General features: G+C 31.5%; 2 protein-coding genes across 3 annotated transcripts; one reads left to right on the forward strand and one right to left on the reverse strand.

Annotated features, from left to right (window-relative positions):
- On the reverse strand, window positions 17-2,581 carry LOC18592554 (glycolipid transfer protein 3). Its single transcript, XM_007019358.2, has 6 exons — window positions 2,160-2,581; window positions 2,001-2,056; window positions 1,618-1,748; window positions 820-955; window positions 335-478; window positions 17-246 (listed from the first exon to the last, which is right to left on the reverse strand). Exons 1-6 carry the CDS (start codon window positions 2,317-2,319, stop codon window positions 211-213), a joined length of 663 nt encoding a protein of 220 aa, XP_007019420.2. The 5' UTR covers window positions 2,320-2,581; the 3' UTR covers window positions 17-210.
- LOC18592555 lies at window positions 10,973-16,320 on the forward strand. Of its 2 annotated transcripts, XM_007019360.2 has the most exons (9): window positions 10,973-11,279; window positions 11,383-11,448; window positions 13,606-13,686; window positions 13,814-13,867; window positions 13,948-14,016; window positions 15,296-15,358; window positions 15,640-15,722; window positions 15,824-15,889; window positions 15,994-16,320. In XM_007019360.2, the coding sequence occupies exons 1-9, from the start codon at window positions 11,034-11,036 to the stop codon at window positions 16,034-16,036; spliced, it is 771 nt and encodes a 256-aa protein (XP_007019422.2). In that variant the 5' UTR covers window positions 10,973-11,033; the 3' UTR covers window positions 16,037-16,320. The 2 variants fall into 2 exon arrangements, with proteins under 2 accessions (XP_007019422.2, XP_007019424.2); XM_007019362.2 differs by lacking the exon at window positions 11,383-11,448 and having other exon boundaries at window positions 10,988-11,279.

Consider the following 16,603-nt stretch of genomic DNA (forward strand, 5'->3'; position numbering starts at 1 on the left):
ATGGAAGAGTGGTTTAGGGAATCCTATCTATATTAGATGTTTAGATACATTAGAAAACGTAGCTGTTACAGCAAATTTTTGCTTACAACTTAGAAGGCTATTTACAGATGTATTTTTAAAGCAAAAGAAAATGGGTTGGAGAAGACTACATGCTATATGAAAACCAAGCTTTATATGTTTGTTCTTGCCTTTTTCCCCCATATATTCTCCTCAGGTAGACTTTAACCTACCCAATCGGTAAACGTTCTGCACAATTAAGAAAATAAGCATTAAACAAAGAACTAGAAGCTGGATAACTCATTTATGAGTAATATTGACAAATATATTTCCTCACCAGGATAGAGTGGATCTCTTCTAGTATAGGAACAAGTAATGAAATTAAGGTCTGCATATCCTCTCTAAGGTTGTCATAAGTTTGATCTTTTGTCATGAGGAGACTAATGAATGTTTCATTATCAGGCACAAGTTTTAGCGCCACCTGTAAACTTTCCATCTATTAGTTCACGTGAAGGCAAGATACAAGTTAAGGCAATGTTATAGTACTTTTGCTGAATGCTGAAGCATTACATTAAGAACATGACATTTGATGACTTACATCATGTGTCAATGAAACAATGGCAGTCAAGATAGAATTCTAGGCAGTCCTGGAATATTATTCCTAAGCTAGAAATTTAGCCTCAGATCCTGTCATCTAATGAAAGCTTTTTGTTGAATAAGTGGGTTAGGTCAATAAAAAGAACTGCTAAATCATTAAGACTCAGGAGGCAGTAAGATCTGAGGGGAAATTTTTGTTGCAGAGGAGAAAGAATGCTTAGATACCTTAAAAGCAGCCGATGAAATCCATCCATGCCATGGCTTCAAAGTTATATTATAGGATTCTTCAACTGCTTGTTCCATGTTCTGCCCAGGATTCTTCACCAACCTTTTTAACAAATCTACCATAAAATCCATTGACCTGAAGAAAGAAAAAATAAATTTATTTGCTTTTAATTAAATATCTCCTTAAACTATTAGCATAACTAATGATATTAGACCAAGAGCAAGAAGTATATCTATGTGTCTTCAAGTGTGCTCATAAAAGTTCTTCCTCGGGAAATTGAAACCAATACGAGCTAAGAAGTTTCCAAGAGAAGCTTTGGCTCTGTATTCATCTCTGCTTTTGCAGATGCCAATGATGCATGTTAACAATGTCATTAAAGCATGAGCCACATCTATTTACTTACATTTGCTAAAGCATGAACACTGGGGACACAGACAGAGCAAATAGCATAATTCTTTGAAACTTCAACTAGGGCAATGAAAATTGGTAAAGAATTTAAAAAAAAAAATAACAGCTTGTCAGTAAAAGACAAATCATAACATAGTAAAGACCTACAACGGAGAAGGTCAAAGATAGCAGACCCTGACCCTTCATTAAACTTAGATATGTCAGCCATCAGTGACAGACAGACTATCTTAACTTATGATAATATCACAGAAAGCAAAGTTGAATCTACAGTAATAAGTTAAATTATTCGAGAAAAGCTTCATTCATATCTGCAAACCTTTTCGCTAGCTATGATTAAATTGGAATATTTTTAGAGAACTGTTAGTTATTTACAAATATAATCTGCTTACCTGGTAAGCCAGAGAAAGGCTCTACTGCAGCTGGTACCTTTTCTTGCATTGCCTTCACTGTCTTCTTCTTTCAACATCTCAATCAAATTTGAATATCTTGTAGGATCGGATTCGCAGAGAATCTCCAATCTCTAAAAATGGAGAGAAGAAAAAAGAGAGTTCCATCAATGTTCAAATAATCAAGAAAATGACAAAAACATGTCCTCGCAGGGACAAGAATGCCCATGGAAGAATTGGTGAAACGACAAAAATAAAGCCAGAATTGCAAGGTTGGTTGAAAAGTCACAAGGGCGTTCTTGTCATGCAAGAAAAGTCAAGTATGCATATTAAGTGGAAATCTAAGAAGAAAGATGCTTCCATTATGCTGTAGTTTAACTTTTAACCTGGATATTCTGATGAATGTCTTGTCTAAGGACAGCCATAGTTGGGCCTATCTTATCTGCAAGAGAACAAAAATGCAGGAAAAGAAAGTTGAGTTGATATTTTTAGACCCACATGTCTGAAGAGAGAGGAGAAGAAGAAGAAGAAGAAGAGAAACTGACCGAGAACTTGAAGAATCAAGGTACAGACATGAAGAAAAGGCTTGGGTGCTATATGGGCTGCATCAAGATCATCACCAGGCTGAACTTTGGCTATCATGGACAGCTCGTCAATGGCCGACCTTAACTCTGACCTTTTCTCCATTTCCCTTTTTCTCTTCATTTCAGTCTCTTAACAATTTCCATCTCCTCTCTTGATTCTTGATTCTTGTTTCTTGATTCTAGATAACCTTATATGGCTCACAGCTGACTTTCCTGAATTTTTTTTATGGACTATGTAGGCAGAGACTTCAGAGGTTTAAGAATTTAGAATTTACTCTAAGAGATGTATGATTGAATTAAACTAACAAAACTCGTTTCTTACTTCAGAAATACTGGCTGGTTTGGACAACATGTAGCTTCTCTAACCTGAAGCCCATTTATTATTATTATTATTTGTTGTTTTTATTGTTAATTATTGTTTAATATTCATTTTTTTTTTATCTGCAAGAATTGATGGTGACTTCGTATTTGACCTTGGAGTTATCTATGAGAGCTATCATCTCACTGCTATTTGAATGTGATCTTACGGTATACAAGAGACGGGTGGGTTTTAAGATCTCAACTGTACTCTTGAGCCTGAGTTTTGATCTCAATGAGTAGCTAAAACTGTTGTGGGTCCTTGAACTAAAACAATTTTTTTTTTCTTTTCTGTCCGATGTATGAGAGAATATTTGTCATCATCTTGGCCCTACCGAAAAGGCTGGGGAGCAAAACACACCAGAAATTCTGATATGAACTAAAGCAGCTAACTGTTGTCAACAGGGTTTCAGCATGGATTCAAATTTACAGCTCTATGATTTTAAGGTCTTTGCCATCTACAAATCTATGATCCGTATATATGAAACTTTATCTAAAAATTCATTTCACAGAAATATTACTTATAGAGCAGAGGCGGAGGGGAGGGGGGCTAATTTAGCTTTATATTTTTTAAATTTTATAATTTCTTCTTTATAAAACTTTTAAAGCTTTTCTAATATATTTTTATTTTTTAAAAATTTTATAATTTTATCTTAATAATAATTTTTTATTTGGTGAGATGTCCACGACAATTAATTTTAATAAGACTAAAATAAAACCTATTGCAATAGAATTAATCTCAAACCTCACTTTTCTAAAACTTCACAACCATCACCTTTTGTTCTCTTTTCTTTTTACCAAATACTGTAAAAATAAAAAATTTTTTTTTTTTACTCTTTTACATGTTAGCATTCTCTGTGCAAGAAATCTCTAGTCAGTAACTCAATTTTCATATCATCATATTTGATAAATTTGATTTATTTACTTATTTTATTTTTAATATTTTCAACTTTAAATTTTTTTATTTAATAATTTTTATTTGTGATTTTGATTTAGGATTTACTGTCTAAACCATTTTTTGTTGAAGGTAACAAAACACGAATTTGGTTAAGCGCCTAAAGTTAGTTATTACTTATTTATTTAGAAATTACTTGATTGCTTTCTTACAAATTCTTTGTGTTTTTTTTTTTTTTTTGCTTAGATTCTTATGAACAATTAAGTTTTTTATTTGGAATTGCTTCTTTATTGATATTGTATTTAAATTTTGTGATTAATTTTAGGGAATTGCTTCCCTATTGAATTGTTTATTGATAGCCTTAATATTTTTTAGGAGATTACTTCCCATTTAAATTTTTGCTATTATATTTGTTCATTTTTGTTTGTTGTTAAGTTTATCTAGAAATTGAGATTATTATCATTATTAAATTATTTATGATTATGCTAGTTAATTATTTTAAATAAATTATTAACATTGATTTTTTTGAATAATTTTTAGAATTTATTTATATAATTTTCATATGAATTTTTTTCAACTAAGTTGCTTTATATTTTTGTCAAACATTGAACTTATAAACATTATCTTTAACTTTTCGTCCCTTCAAACGTGAAATCTGGACTCCACCACTATTATAAAGTATATGTTGCTGAGAATTTATGGAGTCCAACTCCATGCTACTTCACCAATAATTTGTAATACCAATTGTGAATATTTATGTAGCATTAGGGTAGTGCCACAATCTCAAGCATTTACTATATGATTGGAATTAAGACATTTTTTCTAGCGAAGAAAGTTTTAGAGAATTAATTTTCTCATTTTGAAATGGAAATCATTAAAAATCCAATTTTTTTTTTTTAAAAAAAAGAGTACAAAAGACTGCTGATATCCATTATTTTGATACTGGCAGGGCAGAAAGTTGGATGTTTTCAATCATATGTCTTCTTTAGATAGAAGAATATAAGGTTGAGAAGCCCTCAGCCCTTAACTTGAGAAGTTGAACTAGCATTAGTGTTTGGGGGGCTTGGAAAGCAAACATTTCTTCAAAAGGTTTGAGAAGAGTGAAAAAGGGAAATTTCCATATATCTTGCTTTTTGTTGGGGTGGTACCATTGGAAAAGGGTTGTAGCACTCTTTATATTTCTAGGGACCTCCCATAGATAATTTGTGTTATGCAAGTTGCTGTAACTACCAAAAATAATCTGCAACCTGGAATTCATAGGATGATTGAGAATAGCATGAACTCCTTTTTCCTTTTTCCCCTCCCTGGTACTCAAAATGATACAGACATAAATAGCTTGACTTGTTTTTAGTTTCTTTTTTTTTTTGAAGTGAGTAATTAATTATATTAAGTTAAGTTTCTTATTTATTTATATATGTTATAATATATTCCTTGAATTTTTTACTTTTATACAATCTGAACTTAGGAATTGCAATTCATAAAGAAACACAAAATTTTCACCACAATAAGTTCAAGACTTGGGATCTTCAAGCAGGAAATATGGATACTGTTGCCTATATTTAAAGGTCTCCTTGCTAATTCTTTGTTTTCTTTTAAATTCTTTTGTTATGGTAATGTTGGTTTAGATGGTTGTTGATCCAAAAATCTAAAATTAAATGGTGTTAAGGTACCATTGGGATAGTAGAGGTTGACTCTTCAATGAGAAAATAAGCTCATAATAACATTTGGAAAGGCAATTTTTTTTTTCTGGGAATTATATATATCTGCAGCTTGACAGTTACACTTTCTGTTGGTTGTTATTCTGTCATAGACCACGCCGGGGGGAAGCAAGCCACTTTTTCTTCATAGATGCCCCAGTTTATAATTATTTTAATTGAGTTTATTAATTAATTATTTGCAATCATATTCATAAATCTAAAGATATTTCCTCCATATTTATTCATTCATTTTTCACTTCTTTATTTCATTAAAAATAATTATTTGTGTTTTTTATTTTCCCTATTGTTTATTCACTCGGGTAAGCAACTAACTCGATATGGATATAGCTTATTGGCTAGGCATCTCAAAGGAACTAAAGAACCTGTTTTCCAACTTTAATTAAGCTGTTCTATTTTTTTAATTATGTATTTAATTAATCACTATTATTAAACATTTATGTAAGCAATGATTCAACTAATGGATATGGTTGAACATTTTATATTAATTTTCTCTTACGTCATTCAAATCAAAGCTTATAGGCTAATATATATATATATATAGCTTGCAGACCTGATATTTAAAACCCTGCTTGTAGAAATGGAATCCTTCAAGAATATTTGAAGCTTATTTCACTCAATAGTAAAAGATCAATATTTTGATTATGTAAATATTTAAAACGTTCTAATAGGCTCTAGTGCTGGTGCGTGAGGGAACAAATCTTATTGAGCAGTGCTTTACCTAAACTCTAAGGAAATCAAAGTTCTTGTTTCTCTTAGGTTACTCTTTTTTTCCTTGTTTCTCTTAGGTTACAAGTGATGAAATTTTCTGATAAAGGTTATTGAATAATTCACCCACCTCTTCTGTATTCCTTAATTTTTCTGAAAATAATGATCAAACACATTCATGCCTAGAGATCTCATCTTAGATAGACTTCATCAATGATTCAATAGTAATGTACAAGATGTCTTTTACATTTTCTTTTTTTTTTTTTTTTGCTTTTTATACATTCAATTAAGGCTCAAGAGGAATGCGGAGTTTAATCTTGTATTTTTTTTTTTTGAAAAATGAATGTATATATTCAACAACCAATTTGTCATTTCAATTTTTTTTTTTGTTTAGAAGAAGACTTTTCGTGGTATAATAACTTGATTTGGACATGAGAAATTTGGACAATTACATAAAACAATTGACGGTAAAGTCTCTAACTGCATCGCAAAAAATAATTTGCAGTTCACTGCGCCTAGAACAAAAACTGGGCATTGATCAGTCAAAAAATAAAAACTTCCATCAATAAAAGGTATATAAAATAGGTCAAGTTTGAGTTCTATGAACAAGCAAACCTTTTTTTATTCTTCTTATTGAAGAAAGATGAATTTCTTAAATCAAAGAATATATATATATATATCTATAACCATTTATTGAACCAAATCCAGATGCAACAAGTTCTGCCTCTTATGCATAAAGAAAATTGGAACCAATATGCATTAGTGGCAGAAAGTCAACAAGTGAGTGTGGCATCCTTGGATTGCAAATGTAATAGTACAACAAAGGACATATTCCCAAAAAGTCAACAACATTCTACGATAAACATTACTTATAATAGTGCATTTTTATTCCACCACGGAATCTTTTGTCCAACATCAGCGGTGGAAATTAAATTCAACAATATTATCAGCGTCATATCGTTGGTGAAGTGTTGCATTTTAATTTTGTCAAATTTTGTTACCAACTGAGATATTAAGAGTAGAATATTGTAACCTAACAATGCCGAATGGTTTTGGTTCTTAATTATATCCAGATGAAGTATTTTATTTTATTTTATTGTATGACCATGCATTATCCTCCTATCTAAAGAGTAGGATTCAAATCATCTTTCTGTTAATTATAAAAAAAAAATACTCCATAATTTAAAAGAGTGAAAAAAATATTGTGAAATAGATAAAAAAAATCACATCATCATTAAAAGATCATCATATTCATTGTCACATTAATAAGAAATATGTTAATATGAATAACAAAAAAATTTTAATATTGTTAATAATTAGATTGACATTGTTATTTTAAAAAATTATCAAAATTTAATTTTTACAAATTATTGTGAAAAAACGAAATCACCTACGTTACCAAAATATAAAAATTAATTGCATAATTTATTATAAGCTTCAAATCCTATCTTCCTGTTAGCTAATTGATCCTACTTTTTGCTCAATCCTTCACTATTTGGTAAGGTTTGAAATTTGATTCAAGTTCTGAACTCAGCCTTTAAAAAATAAAAATAAAAACTCATCAATTGTATTGAATTTAGTGGCACCTTCATTCACACGATAATCAAACTATTACAGGTGTAGTCTTCATATATAGATACATTGAAAATGTCTGCCAAATTTTGAATTTAATTTTTATATTATACGAAAATATTGTATTTGATCTTTTATTATAATTTCTACAAATTTAGTTTTTATATTTTACAATATTATTAATATTAATTTAATCATCGATAAAAAAACATTTTTGTTCATGAAGATTCATCCATCTTTTTGGCAGCTTTGAATTGACCCATTGAAGACTGAGGCAGAAAGAAGTGAGAGAAAAAGAACGACCGTCGGATCTGGTGCAGTGACCAGATAGGTGGTCATGGCTGCAAATTTTGTTATTTTTTTCTTTTTTTTTTTTTTTTTGAGTTGTTATATGATGTTGAATAAGGAAAATAAGAAAAGTGAAAAATAGGAGGAATAGTTAAAACTTGAAAAGCTCCATGTTGCATTTATTAAAATGTAGAAAATTCCAAAAAAAAAAGAGAAAAAAAAAATAAAACATAGGCAGAATCCATAATATGCTCATTCTTCTAGAAGTAATGCTTACGAAATTACCATAGTAATTAACTAGTAGGAAAACCAAGGTGTTTCACTTCATCAGGTCGTTATCAAATATTTTTTGCATTCTACTAATTATTATACTATCAAAATTACTCACCATTTTGCATTTGGCCTTAGGTCATAATCAGTAGACTTTACCTGCCTAGGCTGAGAAGAGGTTTAGGCAGTCTCATTATAGCCAAGAAGGGCTTGTGTCCTTTTCTTTTAGGAAAAATGAGGAGACTTTGTGTTCGATATGTTTAAGGATTTATATCGTCATATCAAATGTTATTTTTTTATAGAAGTAAATTAAGCTAGTTACGAATTTAATATAAACATTATAATTTTTTAAAAATTTAATTATATAAAAAATAAATATAATTTTATTTCTTTTTTAATTTCATTTCAATCAATCTGTCAAGACTTTTTATTTAATGAAGTACTCACAAAAGATGAAAAATCAATTTTTAGGATTAAAATGGCAAGACTTGCTTTGCCAACTTTGAATGGATCAAACATAGTTTATAATTAAGATACATCCATAGTTGAAGTGAGAATTAGGCTAGTAATCATGAATGAATTGAAAATATTCATTCTTCACATAATCATGGTAGATTTCCGAAATTCTTTCTTGGATTTTACGTAGGCTTGAAGTTCAAAGTTGGAGAAGCAGAACCAGCCAACCCAAAAAATCGAGAAAGAATGAAGAAATACAACAATGGAGAAGTAGAATCTTGATTGCCGAACAAAATCAGGGCAAAGGTTGAACCATTTATCTGCTGTACAGACACCTCATGGTTCATGAGCTGAGGTTGCTTCGCAGCCAGGCCAATCAACTTTCACATTGTATGAAAGTAAAGAAATCAAAGATAATTTGGAGATCGGGTGAGAGGGTGTTTGGAGAGAAATAAAAATATTTTTAGAATAAAGTAAAACTTTATAACAAAAATTATATATTATCAAATATAAACTCTATTTCTAAAGTGATTTTTTTTTTTTTTGTGTAAGATTAACAGGGAACAAGTCTGCAGATATTAATTAATAGTAAACTGTCATCAATCAAGAACTTTTGTAGCTAGCTGGTACATTAGCTATCAAGTGGAATGTTTATCTTCCTAAAACCTGGGTTGAAAACTGATTTATAATTTAATCACAAAAAGTAGATGAGAATGCTTGACATATGGCAGGTGTGAAAATGCAATGGATACCTTTTGAGATCAAATAAATTAACAATAATCAAAAGAAAACAGTTAGAAAATGACACCCTTCTTCAATTGGAGCACCTTAAATCCTCCCCCACCCCCAAAACCTTAAACATCAACCCACAAAAAAAAAAAAGAAAATTTTCAGTGAGGATCCAAATTCTTTTTGTGGCAAAGAAAAAAAGTCCAAATTAATTTGCATCATACATATATGACAGCTATTCCAAGAACTTGGATTAAGATATAAACATATAGGAGTTAAAATAAAAATAATTACATATATGGTTTCTGAAGATGTGTATCACAAAGCTCAAAGTGTGAATGCGATAAGATTCTTTGAGGGCAATAACCCCCACAATAGTTTAGATAACAATATATATATATATATATATACATAGGGAGAGAGAGGGAGAGAGAGAGAGTACAATACAGGCTGCGCCTGTATTAATTAGAAGATAAAATAAGCCACTTGATGATGTAAAATAATTAGTGTGAGTTCTTTTCTTTTAAGAATCTTAATAACCATTCAAGTGGTGTTAGGTTGATTAATTAAGGTGTTAACATGCTGACAACATTTGTTTGCTTTTTGTATTCACTTGTAGTATTTCTTCCGTGTATGATCAGCCAATAGTTGCTCATAGTTTATGAGAAGTATTTTCGATACATGACAAATCATATATTGCTACTTCACCGTTAAAAGAAAGGTGTTGTGTGCTTGAACGCCTCGAGGAATCCACTAAGCAACTGTCCGCTCATAAATCTATCACTCTATCTATCTATATATATATATATATATTCACATTTTCTTCATTGTGGTTCTCACTCTAACCAAGCAAAACTTTAAATATGTGACTTAGAATCTCATTTAAACCCAAAAATTTAAATTATCATGTCATGAATCCATTACTATATATATGTCCCTTCAACAATTTTTTTTTTAAATGTGAGATTTAAGAACATAATAAAAAAGTGCACGATATTCTAATCTTACTCATCGAGTTATCATTTATAAATCAAGCAACCATATTAATGTCTCCATTTATATATTCCTACAAATTATGCTATTAGATTCGTATAGGAAAATTAATTTAAGAATCAATGCTACTTATGTTATTTTAAGCAAAAACTTTTCACATATTCTAAGGGAGCATCCAAGATTATATTTGCAACTTGTGTTTGTAATCATTCCTTGTTGGTAAAAACTATTTAAAAAATCTCAACTTAAAAAAAATTGAAATAAAACAATTTGTTAAGATGACATTATCACAAAACTCTGGTGCTAATTACAACAAATAAAAGTTGACGGGGACAAGATTTAAATTTTGAAGGAATTACTTGTTGAAGATGTTTAGAGTTTATATTGGGTATGGTTTGTATCTAGAACCAAACTTGTAACATCACTTGATTTGGGCATGAAATAAGATTATTTATTTTTAATACATCTTATCTTATGGAAGGGGAATTAAAATGGTAATATTTACTTTTGCTAAAAAAATAATTTTTTTTTGCTTGAGAAAAAAACCAAGGTAATTATGAGTAGCACAACCTCCAAGACGGTCTTAAGGGACTTTCTGTCAGGGCTTTACGAGCCCGTATATAATGGGTTTCATGTCGCACACAGACAAGATTACCCAAAAATTATACATTGGGCTAATTCTCGCCTGCCCAACCTAGCTGGATTAACCCATGTTTTCATTTTGGCACAAAGACAAGATTACCCTTGTCATGTACCCAAGATGACAGCTTTAACTTTTATATTCTTTTCAGTGTCAGTTTAGCTTCCTTGCCGTTAGAGCAGATTTCTATAACAAAAAAAAAAAAAAAAGCAATGGCGGTTGCTGTTGGTCGAGCTGTATCAGCAACCACAACAGGCGTACGTTTACTGTCTGTCTCGCGCAGTTTAGCATCTATCCAGGCTTCATCATTTGTAACGGCGTTGTCATCTTCGAAGTTGGGTTTGTGGCCGGTGCGGATAAGGAACAATGAACCCGACAGAAAAAAGCTGTTTGTTATACGAGCTGCAAGAGCTGAGTCCGAAGGCGTTTCCCTTGGTTTCAGGGCTCCCAATTTCCAGGTTTCTTTTTTTTTTTATCGAAACATAAACATTTTGCACGTTGAAAACATTAATCTTTTTGCCTGTATTTTATTACTATTATTTTAATTCCTTTGGAGGGCAGTTGCCAGAGCCTCTAACTGGGAAGATTTGGACTTTGGAAGATTTTGAATCATATCCTGCTTTATTGGTAATAACTCATATTTTTCTTGCAATGTTTTCTTTTTTTTATTTATTTATGTTTTGGTCTTTTCGTTTCTTTCTTTTGATGGACGGGTGCAAAAAGAATCCGTGTTTTATTCTCTAATTACGCCCTTTTTCTGGATTATTTGGAATCTATTGAGCTTCCATTAAAGGTAGTTGAAGTATGTTTCTTTTATGAAATTTGTAAAAGTAAGGCATTCTAAGTTTTGGGATATTCAATGTTACCATTTTTCAATAGCATAAGATATGAAATTCCTGTTTGTTTTCTTATAAGATAGTGAAAGTATTGAGTTTTAGAAAAATTTAAGGTGAATCATTAGGAGAAAGGTGCATTGGATTTGATTAATTCATAAATTGGGGTATTGTTAAACTGAGGTAAGAGTTGACATGATTGAAAATGGGGTGACTGTCAGGTGGAATGTATATTATTTGTCTCATCGTTCTTTATTTATACAGCAATGGCTCAGTTTATGATGTGTTATGCTTTATTTGAAGAAGGATTGTGTCAGTGCCATATCACTATGCTTGTCACAAGATGAGAGTAAGTGCATAATTAGAACTGAGGTTTTTGACAAGGGAAAGCAAAGACAAAATAAGGGTTCAAACTAGAAAGGGGCATTGCTTATTTTTCTAAAAGAGATGATTTGTTCCAATTGGAAAATGCAAGGATTTATTAGTATTAGTTTAAGACCTAGTGGCATCACTGGTTTTAAAAGGAAACTGATTGTGACAGGAATTATCGTTGAACAAATGACCAATATCATGGTTATGATATCGTTGCATCAACATCATTGGTGTTGGCATTTTGATTTGGTGTTCAAAATAATTGTGACTCAGCCAATTATTCAAGAATGTTAAATTTCCAGAATGTAAAATCTCCAAATAGTTACCTTTGCAAGAAGGTTATATCTCGCTGCCTGGGGTCTCTTTTTTGTTAAAACCCAGGCTTTATTGTACTTGCTATTTCTTTCACTTAATATATTTTATGGTGATTGAGAAAAAAAAAAAAGAAGCTCCAAATAGTCATTGCAACAAGCACCTGTTCTTTCAGTTTCAGGTGCTGACTCATGGATGGCAGTTTGACAATGATGCTATGGTTGGATTTAGGTTTGTTAATTTGCATAGGAAAATTACTACATTGGCTTTTTGTAACAATCCAGAAGGATAAAAAGGTATTTTTGGAGGTTTTTTTTTAAATCGATTTGAATGTCTGCCTGTATCTGCTGCTTAGGAATAGCTGGAGTTCTTTTGGTCCACTTAATTGAATCTGTGAACTATGTGGCAAGGGCATATTCCAAGGTGGAACCTTAATTGCTGATTTTGACACAAGGCAAAAGTGTAAATGTCATGGGGCTTGTAAACAGTGCATTTATAAATAAACATCACGTAGTGGATTGTCCAGAGTAGTCCTTCAACATCCCTGCTCAACTCTGTTTTTTTTTTTTCACGTGTCTTAATGTACAACCATCTATTCTACACCTTTCACTATATTTAGCACCCTTTTACATGGAAGTATAACCATATATTCTCATGTTTGTTGAATCTAGTATCTCTTAATGAGGCAGACGTAGTAAATGAAAGAGGGCTACACTTTTCCCATGGACAATGCCAATTTCATACAAGTAGGAAAGGTTGTAGGCAAATATTTGTCCCAGTTAAAACTTGAACAAACCAAAATTTACTAGTATCATATATTTTTTAACTTGGCTTGTATATACCCCTGTGTGAAGTGCATCCTTCATATTTGATGTAAAGAAGCACGAGCAGTTATACTAGCTAAACTAATGGGATATTCTGAAAATCTGACAGTAAACATCATAGTTTTGTTGAGTTATCTAGAGTTGAATGATTATGATTACACATATATATATTGATTGTGAGTTTGAACCAACATAGCAAATGGACTTGGTTTATGGTGCCACTTACAGATAGGTTCAGGAAAGTTTGAACCACTTAACAGAATGAAATATTTTTTAGAACATAAATAATAATAAGTATTACACTATCATTTTCAAAATAATTAATAATTATAACAATAAGATGCCACAATGAGCTTCTTGATTCTTGAGGATTAACCGCATTTGTTTTCTTTATATTGACATGTATTTATCATAAGATTTATTGTAACCATGTTGTTTTGCAGGTTATGTTTGTATGCAACCACTGCCCATTTGTTAAGCACCTTAAGAAGGATATTGTGAAGCTTTCAAATTTCTATATGAAGGTAGCTAAGTCTTCTTCCTCTTGCTGGGCTTTGCATCCTGCTTCATTTCCTGTTAGCAAAAGGAACTTTGAAAAGATAAATGACAGTACAAGATTAAAATTACAATATATATTGCACTCTGTTACAGAAAGGGCTTGCAGTTGTTGCAATATCTTCGAATTCTGTAGCCACTCACCCTCAGGTTCCACTTATCCCCTAATTTGAGAATAAAGCTGCTTTGAGGCTGTCGTATGGTTTCTCTGAATGAACTGTTGTTCACAGGATGGGCCACAATTTATGGCAGAAGAGGCGAAACTATATAATTATCCTTTCCCTTACCTATATGATGAGGTATGCCATTGCTACCCTTTGTTCTCTCTGTAATTGTTTTGTATAAAAAAATGAAACATTATTAGAATATGCCTCTTATCTTTACCTCGAAAACTATGCTTCTTCCATTGTTATAAAATTCGCAGTTTGTTTAAATTTCAACGTTATTATAGATTTAAGATTGCTGAATTTGCCTGTTATTTCATTGCCATTTTTTGTTTTCTTGTATAATCTCAAGCACATTTTTTGTAGTTTATTGTTCATGCCATGTATAGACATGCAATCACAAAATGTCCTGCCTAAATTGGTACTGGTGTAGTTAAAATTTTGATCTTCCCTAGGATTTTCAGTAGGTTTAAGCACTGTTCAGACTGCAGGATTCTAAGACTATACAAACTTAAAAAGCAACTTCAAATATTATAAGTAGACACTAATTAGGTCTGAAAATTGTAAAATACAAACCTTGATTAGTTTTAGCGTACAGATAACTGTAGCTGTACTGGAAGTAGTAACACAAATGGTCTTGTTTTAACTGATGTAGCTTAAAAAATATTACAGTTATTTCATTGCAACAATAGTGAATCAGATATAAAATTGGTTAAATGAGAGAAACTTTGGCATCCCTTTACAACAAAATAAAGGGTAAAATACCCCCATCTCTTAAGTTTTAATTGAAATTCCAAATGGGTCCATTAGTCTTCAAAATGGGTATTCTGCCCCAAAAAGATATCTTTTGCCAGACAAATAGGTCTAGCCGTTAGTCAACCATTAGTGTTTCCATTAGTTTGATGGCGTGGTAATATTGAAATGACAATTTTACTCTCTATTAATTTTAAAAATTATTATTATTAATTTAAAAAAAAATAGGAGAGCATCGATTGGTGCTCCCTTATCCATTTCAAAAACTAATGGACCTGCCTGGAATTTCGATTAAAACTTAAGGGTGTGGGGGTATTTTATCCTAAAATAAAACATGTCAATTGAGACCACAAGGAATATGAAAACTTTAGGACTGCAAGAATATGACTAAGAAAATAAGACAGAAAGCGTACTACAAAAGAATACTTTAAAATCTCTTTTCTGTTTCCACAATTATCTGGCATGTTAACATGATTAAGGAGATATTAAATATCTTAATATCTTTTTCTTTCTTATTCGAGCTTTAAATCTGGCACATTTCTCTGAGGTGTACTTATCTGTCTTTTGATTACTCAAGCATCTGAATAACATTAGTTTGCTTCATAATTGATTTTCTCCTTAAAAGTTTCGTATCGATTAAGTTAAATATGTTTAACTGCAGACTCAAGATGTTGCAAGAGATTTTGGAGCAGTTTGTACACCAGAATTTTTTCTATTTAAAAAGGTGACCACAATCTGTGTAACTCATTTTATCTTCTCACAAAAATGCACAAATTGTTGGTTTTGCTCTTGATTACCTTTACAGGCAACCAGCGCTAAGCAGGTTGGCTATGATAAGTAGGCAGTCTGCCATGCCATGAAGATTTGAATGTTAGAAAATTTGTGATTAATCAGAACATGATCTACTTAGAAGACTCTGTGCGGTGGGATTAAGACTTGGAGTCATGTAAAAGTATTTTGAGAATAATAATAACAATAACTTGCTAACTTCTTCCTTTTTAACAGGCTGGCAGGAGGCCATTTGAGCTGGTATATCATGGGCAATTTGATGATTCACGGCCAAGTAATAATGTTCCTGTTACTGGAAGGTTGGCTTTTGTAATTTTAAGCTTAAATATGTAATTAACAATTTAACTCCCCTCTCCTCCTGTTGCATTACTAATCAATCTGCTTGTTTAATGATTTCTAGGGACTTAAGCCTTGCTATAGATCGTGTTCTTAGTGGCCAACCAGTACCATCATTTCAGAAACCAAGGTGCGCTCTTCCTTTAGTACTTCCATTTTTTTTTAATTTTATCTTTTAACAGTTTGACTTGACGTGTTACACACTAAAAGTCATTATTTCCCATTTGCTAATAGTGTTGGATGCAGCATAAAGTGGCACCCATTAAAAAGCTCGTAGCGTGCAACAATTTTATTCAGTTATCTAAAGAACATAATCTGTGAGTGTACATTTGCTAAGAGAAGTGGCATTTCCTTTTAGTGCAAATAGATAATACTGGAGTGCAACTTATTTTTCTTGTCATAAAGTTCCATGAACCAACAGGTTCCTTTCTTTGGAATCCTGAAAGCACAGTGGATATGAAAAGATTCAACATGTAATTGTAATCTGACTTGTAATTTTGTATATAGGAATTGCTCTACATATGGATTAAAAGCTGTTACAAAGTTTACTGGTTACTGGTGTCAGGCTTATCATTGTTGGCATGCAATATCACTTGCAGTTAAATTCTTGGCTACTCTTATCCCTTAAGAATCGTGGATTTATCAGACAGCAATCTCTAGTTTTGCATTCATACTTCTGGGAGACATTGAAAGAAGTGCAAGAGTAAGATTAACCAACAGTCTGACAATTTAATCATTTTCTTTGCAAAAAGCTCTTTGGAACAGCAGATAAGATATGCAAATATGGTAGGTAATCGTAGTTTTTTTTCTTTTGGTGCAAAAATTGACTGGTGCAGTGAGATGG

This window comes from Theobroma cacao, chromosome 8 (genome assembly GCF_000208745.1).
Source record: "Theobroma cacao cultivar B97-61/B2 chromosome 8, Criollo_cocoa_genome_V2, whole genome shotgun sequence".
NCBI lineage: Eukaryota > Viridiplantae > Streptophyta > Magnoliopsida > Malvales > Malvaceae > Theobroma > Theobroma cacao.